A 27,903-nucleotide genomic window follows, 5' to 3' on the forward strand; every position below is an offset into this window, starting at 1 on the left:
TGAGAAGTTTAAAAGGACGTGATGTGAAATACAGGCAGTCTTCTTTAAAAGTTAGAATCATAGCATCTTGCTCTAACAGCCTGGATGGTCACATAAACTTTTTACAACTAAAAATGCACTGTTCTTAAATTGCGTATATAGATGTGAACACAAAAAGTTTAATGTATGCAAAAATTTTCACCAAAGGAAGGCATTCTAGGCCATTTAAAATGAACCCAAAACAACAGCTCAGCAAATCTGAGTGTAGGGTGTTTCACAAAATCCAAGAGATAGAAAAGAATCAAGTGATGTAGAGTCACATAGAGCTTAGTAGGAGTTTTGGCTTTTATTCTGAATTAAAGAGGAAATTTTTGGAGGATTTTGCCCAGTTATTGCACTACTTAAATAGTTCTATTTTAATTTCTTCATATATTTAAAATTTCAGGGATTGACCCAACTCCAAGTGTTCGCCCAACTCCAGGTACACCTTGACTCAGAAACTCAACTGACGTTCTTGGAAATTGATGTTGTCCTCGGAACCTCTCAATTCTGCTCTCCTCTGTAAGCATTTGTCTCTGATAGGATTCATATAGTAGCATGAAGGCTGCTAATAGCAGCAGATTTACATTCTCGCAGCTCAGCATCCTCACAAGCCCAAGAGGAAAGAGAAAAGAGGCAGACTCTCTTTCCTGGTCAGTGAAGCAAAAATGCCAGGATGAGCTTTGATTGGAAATGTCGGTCATTCATACAGTTGTTCACAAGGCTAAGTGACACAAGAACCAGTCACTCTAGTTGAGTTGATGTAATTCTGCTATTGCCCAGATGTAGGAGAAGTTGGGGGTAAAGTCAGAATAAATTGGGAGAATAGGAATGGAGGTTTCTTAGAGGAAATTCAGGCTATGATTATCAGAAAAATTGGGAATAAATTATGTGTACCAAGAGCTGTAAAATATAAAGGAAGTACTGGAGGGAAAAATTGTAAGTGAAGACTGGAAAATGGGCAAAAGACCTGAATAGACATTTCTCCAAAGAAGACATAACAATGGCCAACAGGTGTGTGAAAAGTTGCTCAACATCACTAATCATCGGAGACATGCAAATAAACCACATCAACATATCACTTCATACCTGTTAGAATGGCTGTTATCCAAAGGATAAGAGACAACAAGTGTTGGCCAGGATATGAAGAAAGGAGAAGATTTGCACACTATTATTGGGAATGTAAATTGGTACAGCCATAATGGAAAAGAGTATGTAGGTTCCTCAAAAAATTAAAAATAGAACTACCATCTGATCCAGCAATCTGGGTATATATTCCAGGGAAATGAAATCACTATTTAGAAGAGATAGCTGCATTTCCATATTCATTGTATCATTTTTCACAATAGCCAAGATGTAGGAACAACCTAAGTGTCCATTGCTGGATAAATGGGTGAAGAAAATGTGACACATGTACACATAAATGCATAAATATTTTCAGCCTTAAAAAAGAAGGAAATCCTGCCATTCAGAACAACATGGTTGATACGAGAGGAAATTATGCTAGGTGAAATAAGCCAGACACAGAAAGACAAATACTGTATGATCTTACTAATGTGTGGAATCTAAAAAAGTAAAACTCACGCAAGCAGAGAGTAGAATGGTGGTTGCCAGGGGCTGAGGGGTGAGGGAAATGGGGAGATGTTGGTCAAAGGGTATGAAATTTCACTTGAGTAGGATAAATAAGTTCTTGAAATGTAATGTGCAGCATGGTGACTATAGTTAATAATACTATATTGTATACTTGAAATTTGCTGAAAGACTTTATCTTAAGTATTCTCACCAAAACAAATGAAAGCTAACTGTGTGAGGTAGGGGATATGCGGTGATCATTTCACAATGTATGCATACATCCAAACATCATTTTGTACACCATAAATACACACAACTTTTATTGGTGTATTATACTTCAATAAAGCTTGAAAAAATTGAAATTTTGAAAAAGAAGAAAATGTCTAGAAAAATGCAACGATTGTTTTTCCCCCTATCATAATGAAACTAACACTTCCTCAGCAACAACTTTCCTGGTTACATTTTCTAATGTCCCACACCCCCACCACTACCACAGGCCATTGTGTAGCCCAGTACCTTGCACATAGCTTCCATGTAGCTTCTAACAACAAATGAAAATGTTAATTGATTGTTTTTATGTTTGATTATGTCTTGCCCTATACGTTTAACCTACATAAAAGGAAGGATGTCATCTCTCTTGTTTATCACTATATTCTCATATCCTTAAAAAATACTTGCCTATCAATGGCACCTTATAAATATGTGTTGAATAAAATGATAATGAATTGGTATTACATATATACAAATACATATACATGTACATATATTCATGTATGTGTATAAATTAAACCTCTTAAGGTTCAGTATGTGCCAATCAGAGCAGTATTTGCTCTTCCTATATTGTATCAAGTAACCATCACAGGACTAGCAGTCTGGTGATATCACTATTTTACTGAAGAGAAATATGAAGTACAGAGAAATGTTATGCTATGACCATGGCCACACAGGTAGCAAGTGAAAGAAATGGAATTTTTGAGACAAAAACTCAGGGTTATCTGATTAAAAAGCCCACATTCTTCACCACCGTACTGTATTTCCTGATATCAAGACTTTGTCTCTTTCCACCATATCACATCTGAATAGGAAGCAGGAAATACATTAAGTTATTCTTTCTAATTTTATTTAATTTATTGTTGATCTGTAATAAATCAAAGTATTTAACAGACATTAACTAAGTCCCATGTGTTGCTCAATCACCTATATGGCACTGGATACAAATTTGATTAAGGTATAACGCTGCCCTGTAGGAGAGAGATTGAGAGAGAACGGGAAGAAGAGGAAGGTGAAGAGAGAGAGACAGAGAAAATATAAGTTGAATCTGACCATTATGTGATTTTGACTCTGTTGTATTTACATTCAAATAATGGTTTGTGCACATAAGAGGACCGACTGTGCTATTTGAAGGGAGAAGGAAAGCAGGAAAAAGAAAGAGAGGGAAAAGCCACACATCTCAACTTTCTAAAGGTAAAAACACTGCGTTCCCAAAGGCGGGAAAAGAAAGTCAAACAAGTGGGAGGAGTATTGGCCAGGGAAGCAGAAATATGTAGTCTGCATGGAGGCCTCACTTCAACAATAGTTTTTTGCCCTTCTTCTACCAAATCTTCTTTACCACCTTCATGTCCTTTTATAAAGTCCCAAAGACCGATGAAAAACTTTCGAGGGCTATTTACTCATAATATGCATGATGTATTTATTTACTTTTTGCTATTGTGGATAAAGAACCAGTGAAATGAGTTGTTGAGTACTTGGGGGAAAATGAGAACATAGTTATGAACTAAATATACATATATATTAAAATCAGTTTGAGTCTGGTACTTTTCCAAGTGGGGTTCTTGCACAACTGTCAAGAAAGTTTTCTGAAACCTTTTGCTGTTGATCTGCAGGTGGCCTTATATCTCTTGCAACTGGTACAGGAGTTGCTGTTTCTGCCATGTGAGGATTTGATGGCACCAGGAACACAACCTGTGAAATCAATCAGAATGCCATAGGTGAGTCAATCAAATAACCTCAGGGTTTCCCTTTCCTGTCCACACAATGTCACCATCATCAGAGTCTACCCTTTCTTCCCTGAATTCAGTCTCAACATCAGTTTGGTGGGGTTTCTCAGGCATTCTTTAGAGCAGACTAGATCTACGAAAAACACTCAGCCATAGCTCTTGGCATGAGATGCTGATAGCTGGGGCTGTGGTCCTGCAAGTGGATTGATCTTCCATGTGGATGATGGTGCCCAACAAGTTAGGTAAACCAGGGTGTCATGGAAAATATAGACTCTTGTGCCAAAACTGGTTGTTCATACTGATGGCAACAGCATACCCAAATCATTGATTTGCTGGCCATGACTAAAGCATTGCAAAAACCACAGTGATCCAACAAGGCAGAAATCATTAGGAAACTAAGGAAATGCTGGTCATTCTTCTAAAGATTCAATGTGAAATGGAGTGGATGTTGGAGGAGATCCAGGAAGAGATAAAGACTTAGGCATTATATGGCCCAAAGCCATTGCTTTTCTTGATTCACGCTTCCCAGTTCTGTAACCAGTGGAATCAGGGAGAGAAAAACTCAGCTCTGTAACTAATCTAGGAGCAGAAGAGAACACAGGCCTGGATATTATGATATGAATATTACTAAGGAGTTTGCTCCCTGGTTCAAATGTTTCACTTAATGAAATTACAAAATCACTGGGAATTGCTGAGAAACTCTAGCTTTTAGGGTCTTATAACTCAAGAGTCCACTACTAGAGTTAACATGATTTAATCAATCTCTCTGCTATGGGCAAGGGCTGTGGGAGTGGGGATGTGGTGTAGCACGGGCCCCCCAAAAGAAAGTAAAGAGGCACCAAATGGGGGAGAACAGCACCAGAAAAGTAATCTTGTCAAACTATTCTTATTTTATGATTTGGTTTTGGCCTTTATTTGACTAGGCCTTTGCGTAATGAAACGAATGAGCATCTCCCAGGTTTTAATATCGATTTTCTCACCCTGGAACCCTCAGTTCTTGGAAGATATCCTGTTCTATTCTTCCTAGTTCCTCTTGGTCTCTTGTCTCCTCCCACTACCCAGTCATCTCCAGGAGACATCCTTTCTGCTCAGCAGGCAGGAGGATCTGATGCAAGTCTCAGGGTGAGAGGATGGGCCGGTGTGCACACTCACAGACAAGTGTGAAAGCCTGACTTTCTTCAGCAGCCCAGGGAATCACGCAATAAAAGAATAATGGAGTAACATCTGGCACTCTCCAGGGACCTCTCCATAGTGAAGTATTCTTTGATCTGGACTAAGAAGGGAGGCCCTTTGAAGGATTCAGGATGAAGAAAAATAGCTTTTCTTTATCCATTGTGATAGGCAGAATTGTAAGATGATACCCAGTCACCTATGCCCATGTATGATTCCCTCCCCTGCAGTTTGGGTGGGACCTGTGTATATGATGGAATAGCAAAGTTGTGAATAGGTTACTAACCAGTTGACTTTGAGTTTATCCAAAAGGAAATTATTCTGGATGGACTTGATTTAATTATTCGAGCCCTTTAAAAGAGGCTTAAATCACCAAAGACTTTTGCTCTCCTGTGGGCCTCAAAGGAGAATTAAGTTGTGATGAATTCCACAGCTGAGAGGAAATAAATTCTGCCATGTGAGTGTGGAAGGGGACCAGAGGCTTCAGTTGAGACCACAGCCCCAGCCAACTCCTCGATTAGAGCCTTTTAAATTCTGAGCAGAGAATGCAGATAAGCTGTGCCCAGACTCTTGACCATGGAAACTCAAAGGTAATAAACGTGGGTTGTTTTATGCCTTTAAGTTTGTGGAATTTATTACACAGCAATAGAAAACTAATGCAGATATCTTCAAGGTAAACCTGATACTCACCTGACCAGGATTACAACAGGTTACTTTACATCCAAAGGCAGAGAGGGACACAGCAATGCAGAACTCCAGCACACTTGAAACGAGCACCATAGCATCCATACCCTAAGAACAAATTCATAACAAAGGAACATGAGGAATAGAGTTGACAAGTTCAGAACACTGACCACTGATTACAACATCAAAAGAGAAGAAGCATGGGCGAGAGGTCAGGAAAACTGGCTCCTAAATTGCAGCCATACTCTTATCTAGTTCTTATCCTGTTGAATGTCAATTATCCTCTCACTTTTTCACTAATGAAATAATCATGTTCTCCCCCACCCTCTACTTTCTAGTGTTATTGCAGATACAGAATGTGAAAATGCTATAAAGGAGGGGGGAAGAGATCATCAAGATAATAATCAACTTTGTTCTTTGAAACACTAGGAAATCCACATAGTTGACACAACAATATGATCTCATAACTTAGTAATTGTGGGCAGAGTAATAATAGCAGGTAGAATAGTAACAGACCAAAGAGGTCAACACCCTAATCCCCAGAACCTATGAATGTGACAAGTTACGTGACAAAGGAGAATTAAGTTTGTCAGTAGAATTAAGATTAACAGCTGATCATGAGATGGAGGGGTTATCCTGGATTGTCCAGTGAGCCCTAAATGATTACAGAACCCTTATAAGTGGAAACAGGAGGCAGAGGAGTTGAAGTCCAAGAGAGATTTGAAGATGTTGTACTGCTTGCTTCGAAGATAGAGGATGGGACGACAGGCCCAGGAATGTAGGCAGCCTCCAGAAGCCAGAAAAAGCAAACAAACTGATTCTCTCTTACAGCGTCCCAAGAGGAATACAACCCTGACCACTCTTTATTTTAGCCCAGTGAGACTCACTCCAAACTTTCGACCTTCAGAACTATAAAATAATACATTTATGTTGTCTTAAGTCACTAAGTTTGTAGCAATTTGTTACAGCTACGATAAGAAACTAATGCAAGAATGACCATCAAGTTAGTTGGTCCTAATCCATCTCGCCAGGGAATTGGCTTAGGTCTAATGTTTATCCAAAACACATAGTCAGATTTGAGAGACATTGGGCAGTACTCTTATTCCACAAAGTAGAATTAGATGCTTGAATTGATGCCTAGGATTCTTTGGTCTAAATATGCTCTCTTTTTTCTCCATGGATAGGGATAGTAACTCTGCTGTGGAAGAACCGAAAATCAAGACCCCAGAACACAAGTGACACTGACTCAAGTGAACCTTGAGAATATTTGCATTCATTGTTTCTTTATCTATTTACACATCTCTTCAACATACTCAGTAGCCTCTACATTTTAGGACTTGTAGGTACAGATGATAGAGCAGCAAACAAAACAGACAATTTCCCTAACTTCAAGGATTTTATCATCTAGCAGGGCAGACCAGGAGTTAACAAACTTTCTGTCAGGGGGCAGCTAGCAAATACTTTAGATTTTGCAGGACATATGATTACAAACACTCAACTCTGCTGTTACAGTGCAAAAGCAGCCATGGACAAATTTGTAAACAAATGAGTGTGGCTGTGCTGCAATAAAACTTCATTTATGAAAACAAGTGTAAGGTTGGATTTCCAACAAAAAGAAGAAAAAATACGTATAATATACATAGTTTGAGCCATATGAAACCACTGTAATTCTAGATCAAGTAGACTTGATCATTGGCAATTTCACCTGCTCCTGCTAATGATTCCATGATGTGTACGCTCCACCTTTCCTAGAAAGAGCTCACCTCTTTCTAACCTCTTTTTATAATTGTATTCAAAAGTAGGCCCTTGGGCCTTTGTCAACCTCTAACTGCCCTCCAATATTTCTATCTTTTCCTCCCAGAAGGACTGGAGCTTCCTAAAGGTGGAGGCTGGTCTTCTTATTCCTCCCAGTGTGCCAACCCTGGGACTGGGCATAATGTGTGGGCTCATAGACCACTGGACTGACTGTGCAGATACCCAGGTAGGAATAGATCTGATGCTCCAGATTCCAGGAAACTCTTATGGATGCACTCTGCTATAGGGCAGGCAGAAAAAATGCAGACAGAATAGGAATTTACGGCGGTCTCTGGGAGAAGGTGATTGAGATGAAGGCAGGACTGGCTACAGCATTTACAGGGCCTCTTGTTAAAAAAGTGTTAAGAACTTCAAAGCAGGAAGAGCAGAGCAGCAAACCAAGTGTAGAGCTCTTCTACCTGCAAAGGTCCTGTACCAGGGAAGCCAGCCCTATAAGCTGGTCCATTGTAGATTATATGCCTATCATTGTGCCCTTAAAGTCTATGAACAGAGAGAACTTCTGACACTGGAAGTAAGATTCTTCTTCAGCATACCTAAACAAAAATTATTAAAGAATAGGAGGATGAGAGGCAGGAAGTTACAGCATCGAATCTTGCTTTTGCCAATTTCTAACTGTGTGAACTTGAAAAAAAGTTTTAAGTTCTACAAATAAACTCTTTTCTGATTTTGAGAGAGCGGTAAGAAATAAAATTGCTTACTGTAAGAACTGCTAGAAATCTCAAGGAGAGTAGATTATTATAGCAAAGACACTGAAGGGTTTGTTTTGGGGTGAATATATAGCACTCAAGACTCACCTAGGGCTAGCCAGGAATGAAGAAAAGGTAACGTGATTGACCTGCATAAGAAGTTAGGAAGAATGCAGAGTTTCCAAATTTAGATGAAGAAAGGAGACAATAAGAGAAAGAACTAAGCAGTACAGTGAAGGACTGGAAGCTCAAATGGAGGGGAGATAACAGAAAACTCAGTAGTATTGAGAATGGTTGATAGACATTTTTTTTCTTTCCCAAAGATTGCCACCTGAGCTAACAACCGTTGCCAGTCTTCCCTGGTTTTTTTTCCTGCTTTTTCTCTACAAATCCCCCCAATACATAGTTGTATATTTTAGTTGTGGGTCCTTCTATTTGTAGCACATGGGATGCCACCTCACTGTGGCCTGACAAGTGGTGCCATGTCCGAGACCAGGATCTGAACCAGCGAAACCCTGGGCCGCCGCAGTGGAGCACGCAAACTTTACCACTCGGCCATGGGGCTGGTCCCATGACTTTTTAATAATAAAGATTTCATTGCATTTTAGTCTGCTGTGGTGTGGGATCCTCCCCACGCTTATGCAAAACTTCTAAAAGTTTTTTTTTTATTAAAAGACTTTATTTATTTTTTGTGAATATTCTTTTTTCTGCGAAGATTTGCCTGAGCTAACATCCACCACCAATCCTCTTCTTTTTGCTGAGGAAGATTGGCCCTGAGCTAACGTCTGTGCTCATCTTCCTCTATTTTATATGTGGGACACCTGCCACAGCATGGCTTGATCAGTGGTGCATAGATCCACGCCTGGGATCTGAATCAGCAAACCCTGAGCCACAGAAGCAGAGTGAGAACTTAACCCCTACGCCACTGGACTGGCCCCTAGAAGTTTCACTACCTACAAAATCTTGTTTAAGTGGTAATTTGAAGAAAAATGAATTACAATAATGTCTTGATGAGGGCAACTGGTACAGAATACAGAGTAGAGATTGAGAATTTACCAGGAACTGGATTTTGAGGCAAAAAGTGCTTCATCTTGCAAGGACATCCAAAAATGGTGGGAGTGATAATGGGTTATTCACCACTTATAGGATAAAGTTCAAAAGAATTTTAATTTATAATTAGAGAACCTGGTAATTACATCAGGTTCTATCAGGAAGATTTGGGACATACAGAGAGTGACACTTGGGCTCGAGTTTTAGAATAGATAATAGGACATACTTAACAGTGTTTTGAAATTGAACAGGAAAAATTATGCAAATTGCTTAGCACACTAATTATTGCAGAGTGAGTTTTCTATAACTATGAGCTTTCTTCCCACTTTCCCTCATCACATTTAGAGAAGGAACAAAGAGAGAGATGAGACATGGGCCTGACTCCTAAATAAAAGATTGCCCTAATTCTCAATCACTTCTAACTTCCCAAAGTGATTCATCAACTAGGGAACACTGATGGTTACTTTTGCCAGAGCCCGGGATCCTGTGACTTACTTCCACCAAAGTATGCCACGAAAAGAGGAAGCACTAACCATTAAAACAGATTGGACTATGGAACCATTCGCCAACTTCCGATCATAGTAAAAGTAAGGGTAATGGAAATAAGAATTAATCATGCTCATGATAGTGATTAAGATCCCTGATGCAGCAAAGATAGAGCTGGTGATGTTCACTCCTAGGCTACCTTGGACCTAGAAAGGAAGGAAAATCAATTAAACCATCCAACATCATCCTCAGATATGTCTCTATCAATCACTTTACACCCACCACTTCTTGCCCAACCCAGGCCATCTTCTCTGTCTTGATTAGTACAATAATCTCCTAACTTGTCTCTTTCTTTACAGTATTTTCAGTTCTAATCTTCTGCCCAAACACAAATATGATCCTGTTATTCCCACACTTAAATCCTTCAGAAGTCTCCCGTGAGCACATGGGATCAACTCCAATCTCCTTAGCAGGGCTTTCAAAACCCTTTAAACTTTAGCTGGACAGTCCTGTCTGCATCCATCTCCTACCACGTACTGTTTCAGGTGCCTGACTTCTAATTATTTTCTAAATACTGCTTGCCTCTCACGCCTACATGCCTTTTGTGTATTCTCTCCCTTTGCTGTCTATTCATTTTCCTACATTGTTTTCTCTCAGTGAAGTTATGGAGGCTTTTTACAAGAAGCAAAATTCCTCAAGAAAGTATGAGAGGTTTAGCGTGCCTGTAACATGAGGTAGATTTTAACCGGTATGGTTATATCTGGAAGAGATACTAGAGAGAGATTGAGGTCAGATGTGGAAAAACCATAAGTGATCATCTCCATAGTTTTATATTTATTCTTTGAGCGAAGAAAACTTAAATACAGTCTTTAGCGAGGGAAAACGTTTATTGAGATCTGGGCTTTTGCCTTTTATTGACTTTGTGAGATGCATATTGGCATGAAAGCTTTGTTTTAAATCTGCTTCTTCATTTCTAACAGGCTTATTGTGAATTTCTTTCATTGCAAACTGAATCAAAATCCTTTGTGAGCAGAGTTGGAATACATATTTTCATCAATAAGTCAATAAACATGATGCCACACCAACAATTGGCGTCACTGTCATGGGGGCTGCATCTCAATTTAGAGGGTTTGTATGACCCATCCAATTGACTTTATTCTCAGAAATTCCCTATATTTTCATAAAGATTCTCTCAGCAAGTATCTTCCCAAACTGTTCATTCTCATGTCAGTAATTCTCCATATTCTTCATCTGCCCTTTTGTTCACGTAGGACGAGGCCTTTACTACGGCTCCTACACCTTTCTAGAAACTTGAAACATTGGAATCACTCTACTTTTTACAGTAATAGCTACAGCATTCATAGGTTATGTCCTACCTCGAGTCCAAATATGTTTCTGAGGAGCAACAGTCACCCCCAACCTTCCGTCAGCCATCCCTACATTGGCACCAACCTCGTCGAGTGAATCTGAGGTGGATTCTCCATAGACAAAGCCACCCTCACCCGATTCTTCGCCTTCATATCAGCACTTCACATCAGCAGCCAAATTTTACTGCAATTTTGAGAGACTGATCCAACTAGGTAAAACTTACAATCTCTCCTGATGTTTTAAAAACAAACAAAATTTGTTTTCTCTTCTGGCAGAATACATATGTGGTTAATCCTTCTTCTTTTCGAGCAAAAATGAGGAAGCATTACTCACCAGACCTCTTGTAGTTCTAGTTCCTGCTGCAGTTGACAAGGAGCCTGAAATAAGAAACTAATGAAAAGAAAAATACGGTAAAAAAAAAAAATTTAAATAAATATTTGAAGTTGTAACTTACCTAAACTTATGCCAAAATGTGATAAATATGTTAAACAGACAAATTATATTGGAAGAAACACAAAAATTTGTAAATAACTGTTCCCCTTTCCCAGAAACAAGAGAGAAATTCCACTGGATGAATTCACAAGAGAGTTTATCAAGCCTTTCAGAAAATGCCCAAGTGTGATGGTATTTAAACTGAGGGTACTGAAATATAAAGAAAGCTTCTCGATTTCAGATATGAAGTAACCACAATATGGTGCCAAAATTTAATAAGATATTGCAAAAGAAAAAAACCTAATGATTATTTTCGTTTAAAAATGACTATTAAAAGTTGTAAATAAAATAGTAGCAAAGAAAAATTTTAAATTCTATATTAAATGATGATTAGAATATATTATTTCATTTGACTCCATCAATTGGGTATTATTTTCCATCTAGCTAAAATGACTGGAGTCAAGTTGATGGGACGCCCTGTCTTAAACTATTTAACTGTTTGAGTTTCTGGGTTTGCTTTCAATATTTTATTTCAGAAGTTTCAAAAATTCTATCTTAATACCAAAAATCACGGATCTAAGGAACCACTTTGATAAATTTCCTCAACAAATATCTAATTATGAAGACATAGAGATGATTAACATAAACTAAGTCTCCTAGGAAAAAAGTAGCAGGGAGTCTCATCTATCAAATTATATGAAATGAAACTTGAATATGTGGAGTATTTCTTCAAAAGTCTAAATTTTTTTAATATTGAAATATTCTAACTTATGAGATTAATGGATTTAAGGAGAAAACATTAATTGCTATTCATGTTTACAATATTGATAAGACACTTAATAGTATTCAAAATTATTATTGACTTAAACATTATTTATAAATATGAAGTATTGCATTTTCCATAACATGATAGAACATCTGTCTCAGTCTTAAAGTCGTTATTATGTTTAATGGGAAACGCTGGGGCCATCTCATACAGCCAAATCAAGATGAAGATGGAGACTCTTATGTACTACTATTCTTAGTATATTAACCAAAATAATTATATGAGAAAAATATTTGAAGCAAATGGTTAACATTAGAGTAATTTAAATATGAATAATATTATACTGCAAACACCCAATATTATCAACTAAAAAGTACTATAAACTCCAAGAAAATTCAGTAAAGCACATGAGAACATCTTTATATACAGAAATTATATATACATATTATAAATATGTGTGTGTTTGTGTGTTTGATGATAGGATTTGGTAAAAGAACCTACATATTTACATAGCAAAAAATATATAAGATTTCTGAGAGAAACGAACTTTATGTAGAATGTGAAAGACATATAGAAATGAAACTTTAAAATGTTCCAAAAGTACACAAAAGAAAACTGGAACAAATAGACTAATGTGGGGATAATTTTAAAGCATTGTGATAAAGGAAATATAGCTCTACTGGAGACTAAAGGGCCAAATAGAAGAGAAATTTGTGGCTGGTTCTTGGTGTTGGTTCTTGTACTGTATAAGGGAGAAAAAGAAGGCACTTCACAGGTAGACATAAAGTAGGAAGAATAACTGAAAATAGAAAAAATGTTCCCACAATTAAGCAACGGCTCATCTAGTGGGACATCTACAAGAGTCTGAGTGATGCCTCAGTTGACAAACGCAGCTCGTGCAGCTCCTGGTAATCTACCGAACATGTGTAAAGGTATAAATTATGAAAACTGATTTCCAAAGTGGTGTTGAAAAGGAAATGAAAGGGGAAGCAGAAAACGAGAGTGGTTAGATGCGTGGAATACTGGAATCGGACTGGCCTGATTTGAACCCTGATTCCCAGACCATATAATTGTGTGAGTTACTTAATCTCTCTAAGTCCCAATTTCTTCATCCATAGAATGGGGACAATGACAAATCCTTTCTCAGAAGTTTGGGATGATTGCTTGAAATGGAATTGCACATGTAAAGCACTTAGCAGAGTGCCTAGACCATAGGAAGAGTTTAATAAAAGCTACTACTGACATCAGTGTGATCAGATACATGAAGCATTGCACAACTGCCCAGAAGGAGAACAGCCTTTTCTGTTTTTCGAAGCTTGCATTTTTCTCTATAAACTGATGAAGGGGCACAAAAAGTTAGCTCCTTATAGACTTTAAATGATCTCATCCTGAACTTTGTAGATAAATGGAAACTGCAACACTTGAATAGGTTCCGTAATTCTAACACAAACCCAGTTTCTGAATGTATTTTCCTCTTGTCAGTAAGTAAAATGTGACACTGGATACTCTATTTACACTCTCACATTGCAGAGAAACTCTTCCATTTTGTTCTGGGGGGAAATTTGTTAACTCAAATTTTAATTTAACTTAAATTATAACTATTATTGTTATACTTATGAGACAAAATATATCTAATAGCAGTTGTATTTGCTAAGCTAACCGTTTGCTACAATTTGATACTTGACTATAAATTGCCTGGATACCAGCCATGTCTCTTTTGGTGACTGCTAAAAAAATTCTCATTTTGTTGAGTCTCCCTTGAGTTTCAATAAACCCTTCCCAGCCATTGAGGCGACTCTTGATTAGTCTAAGGCAATATTGGCAAATTGATGACCTTTGCCCATAGTTGGCTTGGGGATATAAAACATTTATGCACTACATAACATTTATGAACAATGACGTGTGCCAACAAGTATGATATGTTGTGCCAGCAGTCCTCAACGAGGTTACCTCAATGGGGTAACTCTGGAATTAATCACCTGCTGGAAATGACTAACTACTGGGCTTCTTGTTGTGAAATAATCAATGCTTTCAATGTTTAATCCATTCTGGTTTGAATTTTTTTGCTACATGGTGCTGTAATGCAGCCTAACTGATACACATTAAATATTTAACCTGCCTAGCTTTCTTTGAGTTTTATATTATTTTATATTATTATTCCCACTTTATATATGAGAAAATTGAATCAAAAAGAGGTTAGAGATTCTTCTCAAACTTATAGAACTACAAGATAGGGTTGAGACATGACTCTAAAGCTCAGGAAATTAACAACCATGCTATGTTGTCTCCAACTAAACCAGAGGGTATTCTGCTTACCATCACCGACCCCCAAACTGTGTACCCCGAGTGCACTGATAAGGGGCATTCATAAGGAGCTGACGCAAATTCCAACGTGACAGTAATCATTACTATTCCCAAGCTTAAGTTCATCAGGGCAATCAGGATCTGCACAACCTAGAAATGATGAAGAAAGTAAAAACACATTACCTACCACAAAAATGGTGCCCAAGCCACCCCCTTTCCAACCACTAAGTTACCCTCATTCTCTATCTTTTGAAATAGTCAGATGGTCTTCTTGATATTCTTCTGTCACTTTTCTTTCACATAAAGAACTGTGGATATGTTAACTTACTAAAATGACCTCTTAGGACATTTAGCCCAATTGCCTCAGTAATTTCAGGATAAAAAAGATTGTATCAGGACATACCCAAAGGTGCTTTACTGATCCCTACCTGTGATGCTACTCCTACCACAACTGTTGCTTTCCTTCACACATGTTCAAATAGAAGTGACCCAGAAATTATGAAGCAAATATTCTAGCAAGGAGAAGAAATCTAAGGCAAGAAAGAATGTACAGCGGAAGACAAAGAGAAGAGCAATATGCCATTCTCCAGGGGTCTGGGGCCTGAGGACATGAGTGAGTACAGGGGTATAAAATAGAGAAGTTGGGGTACATTACCCCATGCCACTCGAAAGGATCCAAAGTGTCACCGTGACTTTGTCCCATTGGTTTAAAGCTTGGGCTAAAGATAAACCTCTATGTTCACTGTCCTCCCACCTGCACTAGCCTGTCTTTCTTTAAACCTTCCATTTCTTTTAGGCACATCCACCTGTGACTCCAGACATAGATGCACTGAGGGTGGAAGAAGGCTAAGAAAATTTTGCAGAGGAGATAGTAACAATATGGGGCTGTCAGCTATCAGGAAGGTCTTTGGATGGGACACCACCTGGTGTACATGTGTCCCTTTCTTTCTCTAATCTTCCACGCTGAAGTTAAATATAGTTATCAGGGATGACCCACAACCCGAGAGTAGATCTGAAGTCACTATGTTTTAAATACAACTTAATCAGAAGCATGATGTAATAGAATACTGTATCATTTCACAAGTGATAGGGCTTGAAGACAAAATACTGATGTTCTTAGGGCTGGCTGATGTATTATGACACTAGTGGGGCAAAGTATTTGGTGTTAGATCTGATCCATTGTGATTCTACAACACGATTTGTCTTCTCCCAGATCTGCAACTGACTTACCCCAAGAACTTTGGGTTCCCCCTTCAAGAACTTCTCTGGCATCCCTTTCCACAGATATGAGTTTAGAGAAACATGATGTCCCGGCTGGTACATGCCAGGGCCAGCCCCTGGTGTGGTCTGTTCCATTCCTTGTATGGTTGCCGTAGCTGCAGAAAAGGTGCTACAATGAGAAATGTAATACAGGATGAGGCTGTGGAAACGTTACAACAACCTCTGGTCTACATGCCCTTCATCTATTATAATGGCTATTAGTCATCTTCGCAAAATGTCATCATTTCACAGTCCAGCCAGGAAAGTAGGACAAGGAGAGAGAGAGAGAGAAAGAGAGATTGGGAAATGCCATGTGGCATCAAGATGCTAGAAAGTATTGAAGAGATAGAAATATGAATAGAATTGATGTGAGTATTCTGGGCTCTGCAAATTAGGGAAATGTCTTCCAGGTCATATATCAAGACTGCACTCAGACTTTATCTCTATCCCTACTACGGGATATTCCCTTGATTACAAACATTTCCTATTTGAAAGATAACTTCTAAAATAGTAATAAACTGCACAGAATCATCTACATTTCAATTTACTGTATTTTGTAGTCTTCCTTTTCTAATCAGAGTACTGTGACTCAGAGCACTCTTAGAACCAGACGTCTTCCTTACGCTCATCTTTACTAAATACCATTTGCGTAACCTTGTATTTTACCCTATAAACTCTGGACTTTGGGGATTTAATTTATGATCCTGAGTCATATCCCTGGCACCAGGAACTTAAATCTCTTTTCCCATTAAAATGCTTTGAATCTCAACTTTGCAATGCATAGCAAGGACATAAAAAATTATCTTTCTGAATCTCAAAACACCAACGTGATACTCTTTATGCCACTTTGTCTCCTCAATACAGTAACCCCAATCAAGTTATGTGGAGATAAGTTGAAGTCACATGAACATTTTTATCTACTCATTTGATTCCATATTTAGATGTTGCATGGCTCATTTCTATAAATTTTGAAGGAAGTAAAACTTGTTAAGACTCTGCAAAGCCACAATCAATTCTGATACCATTTATGCTTCATTGGTGCTCTGTGAAAGTCTCAAGATTGGACGTGTGTGCCCTTTTATTGGTGGCACAAAGTAAAAGAATGTTCTAGTAGCACAAATTTTCTATGTACTGGAGAAGAATTCAGATTTCTCTGGAAAGAATTATTAACTTATGTTTATACTCAGATGGCCCTCAGAACTACATTATTAGTTATCTAGCAATAACACTGATGGAAATCAGCAAAAAAATGAGTGAACTTTAAAGACAGTGAAAAAAAGTCCTAATGAAAACAAAAGATTAATCATTTAAGACATTAATTTAATTTGGTTAAATATACATTCCAAGCTATGTAAAGCAGTAAAATGAAAAGTACAAAATAAGAAATCATTAAATAAAAAGTTAAATTAAAAAATTAAAAAAATAAGACAGAAAACTGTAATTAATAATTCATGAGCAATACATAATGTGAAACAGATTAAAATAGTTAAGATCAAGAAGTACATAAGAGGATGTAACCCAAAATTCAGCGTTTCTTCTTCTATTCTAGAAAATTTCCTAAATCAATATAGAGAAAGAAATTTGGAACTCCATTTTGAAGCTGAGAAACAACTAAAATCCCCATAACTCAGATGAAAAGACTGTAAAAAGCAACCAAGATTGCATGAGGATGAAATTAGGGGAAATGTAGGGAGAGTGTCAAAGAATCAGGTCCCTACGGCCACAGATTTTGAGATTACACTTCTCAAAGTTAAGAGGCTCACTGAACCTCTACATATGTTTTCTACAAACATATATTCTTGTTTATAATCCTGAGAATGAAGGCACCATTTGATAGCTGTAACTCTCTGCACAAGTATAGTTCTGAGAAGTAAAAGGCAGAAATAAAAGAGAAATCACATGAAAAAGCCCCTTTTGTAGAAAGCCATCTGTCTCTAAATAAGTCTTACATTGGAGTCCACAAAGAAGGGAGCATGCGTTCCTAGTGTAAGTCCCCAAGAAATCACACAGATTAGGATCATTGTAATATATCATCACGATCACAGATCATCAAATGCACAAAAACCAAGATACCATAAGATTTATCAATGAGAAACACCAAGTGCATCAGATATTAGCATAATCAAACACAGACTATGTAATAAATGTGGATAAAACATTCAAAAGAAAATGGAATCACAAAAGCTAAAATCTACAAAGTGCAAAAAAGTGATATGACAAATTTAAAATGTGAACAAAGATAATGTTGACATTTAAAATAAATTAGTCAATGTGTTAAATAGCAAGGAACAACTGAAAAGAGAATTAGTGAACTGGAAGGTAAAGCTGAAGAAATCAACCAGAAGCCATGTAGAGAGACAAGGAAATATTCATGATAGAATACAGGTTAAAAGATAAGAAGTGAAGAATGAAAAGCTCTAGAATATGTATAAGTAGAGAACTATAAAGAGAAAAAAAATGTAGGATAGGCCAAATTGGCAACATTTGGAATGATAACTGTATATTTTCTTTAACTGGTGCAATACTTAAACCCACAGACACAGGTCATATAACATACACCAAGCAGTATCTTTAACAGATCTATACTGAAACACAATATAAAGAATTTAAAGATAGCAAAGAACAAAGATGATCTTCAAAGTAGTAGAAAAGTGAGATCACACGCAAAGTAAGGGCAATTAGATTGATAACAATGCAAGCCAGAAAACCACAGAAAAATATGTTTGAAACAACTATAGACCTAGAGTTCGTTATGCACCAAAGCTGTACTTTAAGAACAAGGGTAAGGGGCCCATCCAGTGGGGCAGTTGTTAAGTTCAGACTTTCCGCTTCTTGGCAGCCCAGGGTTCCCTGGTTCGGATCCCAGGTGTGGACATGGCACAACTTGGCAAAAAGCCATGCTGTGGTAGGCGTCCCACGTATAAAGTCGAGGAAGAGGGGCACAGATGTTAGCTCAGGGCCAGTCTTCCTCAGTGAAAAGAGGAGGATTGGCAGTAGTTAGCTCAGGGATAATCTTCCTCAAAAAAAGAAAAAAAAGATCAAGGGTAAAATAAAGACATCTTCAGATAAGTAAACACCTGACAGAGTTTGCCAGCACATTTACTAAACAGAACTTCTACATGATGTGCTTCGAAAGTAAGGCATATGAAACCCAGAAGGATGTTCCTCGATACAAGAAGGAACGGTGAGCAAAGAAACTGGTGAACTTGCGTGTACACAAATTGTTTGTACAAAATAAGAACAACAATATCTAATGTATTAGGTTAAAAATGAAGACAAAACATAAAATACTAGATCTTCCTTTCCATTTGGATATCTTTTATTCCTGTTTCTTGCCTAATTGCTCTGGCCAAAGACTCCAGTACTATAATTTTTAAAGAAATCACCATACTGGTTTCCGCAGCGGTGGCACTATGTTACATTCCCACCACACCACTCAAGGCTCCAATTTCTCCACCTCCTTGCCAAACTTCGTAGTGTCTGTTTTTTTGAAAATAGACTTCTAAGTGGGTATGAAGTGGTATCTCATTGTGGTTTTGATTTTCAGTTTCCTAATGACTAGCGACGCTGAGCCTCTTTTCACCTGATTATTGCCGATTTGTATATCTTATCGGAGAAATGTCTATTCAAGTATTTTGCCCATTGTTGAAAGAAGTTTTTTGTTTCTTTGTTGTGGAGTTCTTTATATATTCTGGATATCAATCCCTTATCAGATAACTGATTTGCAAATATTTTCTCCATTCCATGGATTGCCTTTTCACTCTGTTGATAGTCTCCTTTTATGAACAAAAGTTTTTAATTTTGATAAAGTCCAACTTATCTATTTTTTGTTGTTGTTGCCCATGCTTTGCTTTTTGTGTCATATCCAAGAAATCATTGCCAAATTTAATGTCATGAAAATTTCAATCTATGTTTTTTTCTATGACTTTTATAATTTATCTCTTAAATTTGGGTCTTTGATGTATTTTGAACTAACTTTTGTACATATATGGTGTAAAGTAAGGGTCAACTTCAATTTTTTGTTCTTGATGTTGAGGCAGATTCGCCCTGAGCTAACATGTCTGCCAATCCTCCTCTATTTTGTATGTGGGTCACCAGGACAGCATGGCTGACAAGTGGTATAGGTCCATGTCCAGGATCCAAACACATGAAACTGGCCCACTGAATTGGAGCGTGCTGGACTTAAGTAGTACGCCACAGGGCCAGACCATCAACTTCATTCATTTGCATATGGATATCTAGTTTTCCCAACACTATTTTTTGAAAAGAGTGTCCTTTCCCCATTTAAAGGTCTTGGCACCCTTGTTAAATATCACTTGACCATATATGTGAGGATTTATATCTGGGCTATTTTATTCCATTGATCTATATGTCTATTTTTATACTAGTACCACACTGTTTTGATTACCATGGATTTGTAGTTAGTTTTTAAATCAAGAAGTGTGAGACCTCCAAAATTGTTCTTAGTTTTCAAAATTGTTTTGGCTATTCAGATTCCCTTGAGATTCCATATGAATTTTAGGATGGAATTTTCTATTTCTTTGAGAAAATGTGTCATTGGGATTTTGATAGGTACTGCATTGAATCTTTTCAATACTTCAATCTTAACAGTATTAAGTTTTCCAGGCCATGAACACGGGGTGTCTCTCCATTTATTTGTGTCATCTTCAATTTCTTTCAACAATGTTTTGTAGTCTTTGGTGTGAAGGTCTCCCCTCCATTAGTTAAGTTTATGCCTAAATATTTTTTTGATGCTATTGTAAATGGAATCATTTTCTTAATTTCCTTTTCAGATGGTTCCTTGTTATTGTATAGAAAAGCAACTAATTTTTGTGTGCTGATTCTGTATCCTGAAACTTGGTTGAATTCATTTCTTACTTCTACGACTGTTTTGTGTATGGAATCTTTAGAGTTTTCTACATATAAGAGCATGTCATGCCTTTTATTTCTTTTTGTTGTCTAATTGATCTGACCAGGATTTCTATTTTTATCTTGAATAAATTGGCAAAAGCAGGCGTCCTTGTCTTATTCCTGATCTTAGAGGAAAGCTTTCATTCTTTTACCATTGGGTATGATGTTGACTGTGTGTTTTTCATATATGGTCTCTACTATGTTGAGGTAGTGTCCTTCCACTGCTAGTTTTCTGGATGTTTTATTCATGAGAGGATGTTGAATTTTTCCAATGCTTTTTCTACATTAATTCAGATCATGTATTGTGTCATTCTGTTAATATGATATATTACATTGATCCATTTGCATATGTTGAACTATCCTTCCATTCTAGGTCTAAGTCCCACTTGATCATAGAATGTAATCTTTTTAGTATGCTGTTGAATTTGATTTGCTAGTACTTTGTTGAGGATATTTGTATCAATAATCAAAAGGGATAGTGGTCTGTAGTTTTCTTTTCTTGTAATGTCTTTATTTGGCTTTGGTATTAGGGTAATGCCAGCCTCAGAGAATGACTTAGGAGTTGCTCCTTCCTCTTGAATTTTTTGTAAGAGTTTGATAAAGATTGATGTTAATTCTTCTTTAAATGTTTAGTAGATTTCACCAGTGAAGGTTTCTTGTCCTTGACTTTTCTCTTTTGGAGAAGTTTTTAACTATTCATTCAATCTCCTTACTAGCTATAGTGCTCTCCCCATTTTCTATTTCTTTATGATTCAGTCTAGGTAGGTTGTATGTTTCTAGAAGTTTGTCCATTTCATTTAGGTTAACCCATTTTCTTGAGTACAATTTTTCATGGTACTCTCTTATAATCATTTTATTATTTCTGTAAAATTGGTAAAAATGTCTTCTCTTTTATTTCTAATTTTTCTTATTCGAGTCTTCTATCTTTTTGTCTTAGTTAATCTAGCTAAATTTTTGTCAATTGTGTTGATCTTTTGAAGAACCGACTCTTGGTTTCATTGATTCTGTCTACTAGCTTTTGTTTTTTTTTTTGAGCTGTTTCATGTTTTAACTTATCCAAGTCTCATTCCTCTCTGCCAACTCTGTGCTCTGTGTTATCCCTGAAAAGCAGAAGCCTTAGAACCAAGGCAGCTGTAAAAACCAGTAGCCTAACGGCCTATGAGAGAGTTAGAACAGGATTGGAAACCCCTAAAATGCCCCATCCCCAGAGAATTGCCACTATTTGATCTGTTTGACAACTATCTGTAAAAGCTCCATTCATGCATCTTGGCTTTATTTGATCTTACTTAGGGTTCCTTCGGTGAGTGAAGCCCTCACCTCAAGGTGTTTGTCAAAAACAATCACCAGAAATTGTTTAATTCACAGTTTCCTGAGGCAGTGATAGGTCTTGGGGCAAAGAAAAAGCTGGATAAAAATTAAAAACTTAGGGGCTGGCCTGGTGGCACAACAGTTAAGTTGGCATGTTCCATTTTGGTGGCCTGGGGTTCACCGGTTTGGAGCCCGGGTGTGGACCTACACACCACTTGTCAAGTCATGTTATGTCATGCGTCCCAGATATAAAGTAGAGGAAGATGGGTACGGATGTTAGCTCAGGGCCAGTCTTCCTCATCAAAAAGAGGAAGATTGGCAGAAGATATTAGCTCAGGGCTAATTCCCCCCCAAAACAATTAAAAACTTAAAATAATAAATAACAGGAATGAGATACGTGCAGGGAGCTTTGAAAAAATCATGATATATCCCTGGGAATCTAGAAAGCCATGTACATGTGAAGGGTTGTGTGCAAGGCCAGGAAAGACTTGAGAATTCTCTAATTCTTCAACTATGACTGATCTTTAAGTTCTGTGCAAATAAGAAGGAAAGGCAAAGACAGAGTTGTAAACTACTGGAGCATTGAAGTTGTCCCAATACATAAACACTCACAGCCTAACAGAAAAGAATGGGAGGCAAACTATTTTAAGGCTCCTAAGGATATCTGTTAAGTCATTACCTGACCGTTAAGCCAATCAAGCAGAAACTTCAATGTCAACAGATTGCAAAAAATACAGACTTCACAAGAGAGATCAAGGAGTCATTAAACAAACAAACAAAAAATAGCAACAGACAAGCAAAAAAAAAAAACAATAGCCACAACAAAAATGAATTCTTGGGATGGGATAGTCTTTGAAAGGATCAACAAAGTTGGAAAACCTGTAACTAGATTGAACAAGAAAAAGTATGAGAAGAAATTTCTAAAATCAGGAATGAAAAAGGGAGCATGATTACCATCCTAACGGAAATAAAAAAATATAAGGAAATATTAGGAACAATTGTATACCAATAAATTAGATAACTTTGATGAAATGGTCAAATTCCTATAGAGAGACTAACTAGCAAAACTGACTTATGATGAAATACAAAGGCTATGTAGGTCTATAACAGGAAATTACATTAGTAATTAAAAAATTCCTACAAAGAAAAGCCCAGGCTCGTATGATTTCAATGGTGAATTCAGTTAAGCATTTTAAAAAGAATTAATAACCTTTCTTCAAAAGCTCTTTAAAAAATGAGAAAGACACAACCCAATTCATTGTAAAAGAATGTTAAAGAACAAAGTCAGACCATTCCTCACACAAAATAAAAAAATTAACTCTAAATGTATTAAAAACCTAAATATAAGAGCTAAAAATATAAAACTATTAGAAGAAAACATAAGAGTTAGTCTTTGTGAAGTTGGGTTAGACAATGGTTTCTTAGCTGTAAAAATAAAAGCTCAATCAACCAAAAAGAAAAAAAAAACAGATACATTAGACATCTTCAAAATTAGAAATTTTCCTACTTCCAAGGGCACCATGAAAGCAGTGCAAAAACAACTCACAGAATGAGAGAAGATATTTTCAAATCCTTTATCTGATGAAGGACTTGGATCCAGACTATATAAAGAATTCTTACAATTCAATGATAACAAAAGCAGAAAAAAAACCCAACTTAAAAATGGGCAAAGAATTTGAATAGGTATTTCTCCAAAGAAAATATGCAAATGGCTGACAAGCACAGGAAAAAAAATGCTCAACATCATTTGTCATTTAGGAAATGTAAATCAAGGGCCCAGCCCCCGTGGCCGAGTTGTTGAATTTCTGTGAGCTCTGCTTTGGCGGGTGTTCAGATCCTGGGTGCGGACCTACTCCATTCACCAGCCATGCTGTGGAAGTATCCCACATACGAAAAATAGAGGAAGATCGGCACAGATGTTAGCTCAGGGCAAATATTCCTTATCAAAAAAAATGTAAATCAAAACCGCAGTAAGATAGCACTTCACACCTACTAGGATGGAAAAAATAGAGACACAGTAATAAGTGATATTGAGAATGTGGAGAAATTGGAGCCATCAAACATTGATGTTGAGATTGAAAATCGGTGCATCCACTTGGGAAAAGAGTTTGGAAGTAAGTACCTCAAAACGTTAAGAGCAGACTTAGCATATGACCCACAATTCCACTCCCAGGCATATACCAGAGAGAAACGAAAACGTATCAAGTCCACATAAAAACTTGTATATGCATTTTTTTAGTGGTATTATCCAGGATGGCCAAAAGAAGGAAACACACCAAATGTCCATGAACTGATGAGTGGACAAATGTGCAAACAAAATAGTTCTCGCATTCACCAGACTAGTAGAGTGGATCTTCTTAAGTGAAGATGTTCTGGAATTATACCACCTAGATTTAAATTCCAGCTCTGTCACTCTTTAATCAAGTTGCTTAATCTTGTGTTTCTATAACTCTGTACTGTAAATAATAGTGCCTACCTCTTGTGGGAATTTAGTAATGAGATCATGCATTTAAACCAGTGCACGTCATGTAACGAATACTAAATACATGCTATTATTATTCCTGTTACTACTGTTATTTACCCATTTTTTGGCTATCCATATAAAACAAACTTCTTCTCACACTTCCTGCCATTCAAGGACATGCTAGAGAGGGATTTTGGTTCCTGACATCCTCCTGCTCCCACTTGCTCCTGTCATAGAGGATGTGGAGAGGCAGAGGAGAGGGGCTTATATGATTTGTTAGAGTATGTTATCCAGTGTGCCACGTGGTCAGTGGTTGAGGCTTCCTCTCTTTTGCAGTTTGTCTCAAAGATTGTTCAAAAAGGTCAGGATTGTCCTCTGTGTTCTGCTCTCATGGAATAAGCTACATACAAGACTACGTAGAGGCAGGCCATTAAACTCTCCTCTTTATCTTGCAGTCTGTCCCAATGATAACTGAGTTTGTGAGATGGGTTACATATTACATGTTATTGAGTGGGTATGTTCAGACTTTTCTGTATACATGAGCATCCCCTGAGCAGAACCCAAGATCTCAATTTAGAGCTAAGAGCATAAAATAGGTAGCTTTCTTCTTGGCCTTCAATCGAATCCACATCCTCTAATCCAGTTTTTCTTGGCAGATCTACCCCTCTGAACTTAATTTAAAGTCATTATAATAAAGCCCATAATTTGATCTTCATTTAACAACTTGTTCCAGAGGGGAATAGGGAGAATTTTAACTTTGAACCTTAGAAGACCTAAACAGAAGATATCCAGTCTTCCTCAACATTTTTCTTTCAAAAAATTAATGGTGCAATGAAAAGTATGTAGAGGAGATTATTTTGAAGTTCCTAACATCACACAGCAAAAGCTACAGGTAACAAGAACTATAAGAGGATTGTGGGATTCCAAGTGTTTTCCTTAATGGAAGATCCAACAATTCACGCAGGTTTTCATGTTAAACAACATGGTAGTTTTCCACTGATGCCTTCTTTTATCCACCCTCCATGTCCAAATGAGTCATGTTCTTCTCACCCTACACAACCTTTTCTCCCACATCCTCAGGCTTAGCTATCTTCCAATTTTCATGAGGAACGTTGTCAAAGCCGCTTAATGTTCTCCTGTGTCCTCTTGTGACCCCATATGTCCAGTTCATTCTCTACTTTGTAGCCAGAATGATCATGTTAAAGTACAAAAACAATTTTGTCAGTCTCCTCCCTAAAATCCTTCCTTGGCATCCCAGTACCCTTACTCTAAAGCTTAAATGGGTAATGTTGTTGATAGGAGCAGCTCTGCTGCTTCAGCTCCTATCTATTATCCTAACCTTACCATGAATCGCTCTCTTTTTATTTTTGGACTATATTTTGGACACAAATATATTGGACTTATTTTAATACTTCCAGAGAAACATTTTCATTCTTATAAGGGGGTATTTGCACACGTTGAACCGATTTCAAGAATGTTCCGCCCCTCCAACAGACACCCCACAACAACAATCCCCAAGGATTTGATCTCGTCACACACTGACAGTACTTTACAATCTCTGCCTTCTCTCAGGTACAGCTCCCCAGCTCCTCCATTCCCCAAACAGGGCTTACTCAACCTACTATGGCAACGAGGGGTTTAAGAAATCTTAGTCATTTCTTTCATACATTATAGAGACCAAAAGTGTTGTAAAGGTCAGTACCAATGATTCTTCTTCATCCAACTGAATGTGTACCTGAGCTTACCTCTCTGTAATGCAAAGGAACCTCTGCATTGATCTCTCAGACATACATTCAGACTCAGTATTTAGGAAACTTAGGTTCAGTCTTAGCAAACATTGTTTCTCCCTCTCTATATAATAAGACTGTGAGGATAACCAGAGCAGACATTACGTTAAAATAAGGCTTTCAAATGACTTTTGTGTTCTTTCCATAGTTCTGTGGCAACACAAGTCAGGTCTTGGTCACCCAGGCCCAGTGCTCTGTCTTTCCAAATACTCTGGCTATAAGTTCATATAACCGCTCCTACCTTCATCCCATAGAAATCCATGTTTTAATTATCTAGGAAGGTGAATTCCTCAAGGGCAAAAATTTGTGGATATCCTCCAGGGCTCAAGTTTCCTGTATACATATAGCTAGGAAGCTAAAACAGCAGAGAATATTGGATAGAGATGAGAGACAATTCTTCCAGATTGGGGAAGATGCTGAATCCTGGTCTTGCCACATCACCTGTGACATATATTGGGCCAGTGACGACTACAGCGTCTTTTTTTTATTGTTGTCCCTGTTACAGATGTGGAGAAACTAGAAAACACCTCTCTTCTTCTACTGGCTCCAATCTCCTTATGGATCAGCAGCAACATCAATCTTTGGTTTCCTTATTTTTATGTCACCATCCCCCACATGGGTCACCATTGCCAAGGAGGGAGCATGAGGAGGACCTGCCTTTTCTTCCTTCTCAAATTTATGAAATAGAAGACAGGCCCAAAGGAAGACCTGAACTTGGATGGTTTGATGGAAGATGATGACGGTAATGTAGAAATTGTTACCTGAGCAGAGAAAAAGCCTGTACTAGTAATTGAGAAGTCTGGGTTCTACTCCTCGCTCTTTTACTAACTCGTGTGACTCTAGGCAAGTTACATCCTTTCTCCAGCTTTCATTTACTTCATCCAAGGAAAGAATGCATTGTGCACAACTGCCTTCAAGCCTTTCTGATCCCCAGAATGCTAAGAATCTACAAAACCTCTTTCATTAGAAAACTTCCTCATGAGCAGCCTCAGTTTATGGCTTGGGTGTCTCATGAATGGTGTCAAAGATAGTTGGAGAACTAAAGCAGGGCACCGTTTATCTCAGGGCCTGCATAAGACTGGGGAATCTGCCTTTGCCTTACAACATCTCCACCAAATTCTGCAGGTGGCAGATCATTTCTTAAATGTCAAATATAAAAAAAAAAGTCAAGAAAGAGAAGAAAGACCATGGAAGAAGGGACATCAAGAGTACATGAAATAATTAGTTAAAAGTGTAAAAGGTTGATTTCAAGTTTCCTGAGAGCCTGGGGGTTTATAGAACAAAAGTAACTAAAACCAGTTCATCCAGCATCATCCATTAGGAGGCTGTCCTTATCCCCATCTTCTGCAGCAAATATCATTCCCCAAACCCCCAAAATGTACATTTAAAGTTGCACTCAACCCTCCCCAACTTGGAATACCACCTTGTACCATGGGAGGTAACCTTATCTTCTCTCATTCCTCTCCCAGGAGTCTTAGAACCAGTGGCTGAGGAAACCATCAGTCCCAAAGCCTAGGAATGCTTGTCCCTGGACCTACCTTTCTTCAATCCAGTAACATATGCGTGTGTCTTAAGAGTGCTGGAGACTCTGGTAACGTGTCTTCAGTTCAGATTACAATCACTCGCCCCAACTTCACATCTCAGTTTAGATCTGAATTCCTCTCCTAGCAATTTTTCTAAATCCCAAAGGCGGTGTAAAGTATTTCTGACAATCAGAGCTAGTTCCTTTTTTACATCGGAAGTGATAATTGAGCCTGTGTTCCTAATATGGGTGTGGAAGTCTATTGTGAAATTTGCTAAACAAGCAGTGACTGCCTCATAGAGT

The 27,903-nt window shown here is 37.7% G+C and overlaps 1 protein-coding gene across 3 annotated transcripts; it reads right to left on the reverse strand.

Moving 5' to 3' along the window:
* Window positions 1-3,255: 3,255 nt before the first annotated feature.
* LOC100061216 (membrane-spanning 4-domains subfamily A member 4A) lies at window positions 3,256-27,821 on the reverse strand. 3 transcript variants are annotated; one of them, XM_014729587.3, is made up of 7 exons: window positions 27,617-27,821; window positions 15,579-15,738; window positions 14,361-14,498; window positions 11,180-11,236; window positions 9,526-9,684; window positions 5,448-5,549; window positions 3,256-3,552 (listed from the first exon to the last, which is right to left on the reverse strand). In XM_014729587.3, exons 2-7 carry the CDS (start codon window positions 15,702-15,704, stop codon window positions 3,388-3,390), a joined length of 747 nt encoding a protein of 248 aa, XP_014585073.3. In that variant the 5' UTR covers window positions 15,705-15,738; window positions 27,617-27,821; the 3' UTR covers window positions 3,256-3,387. The 3 variants fall into 3 exon arrangements, with proteins under 3 accessions (XP_014585073.3, XP_005598252.3, XP_070084856.1); XM_005598195.4 differs by having other exon boundaries at window positions 15,579-15,724; window positions 27,617-27,815; XM_070228755.1 differs by lacking the exon at window positions 9,526-9,684 and having other exon boundaries at window positions 27,617-27,790.
* Between the last annotated feature and the right edge of the window lie 82 nt (window positions 27,822-27,903).

The sequence above is a fragment of the Equus caballus genome, chromosome 12, assembly GCF_041296265.1.
Source record: "Equus caballus isolate H_3958 breed thoroughbred chromosome 12, TB-T2T, whole genome shotgun sequence".
NCBI lineage: Eukaryota > Metazoa > Chordata > Mammalia > Perissodactyla > Equidae > Equus > Equus caballus.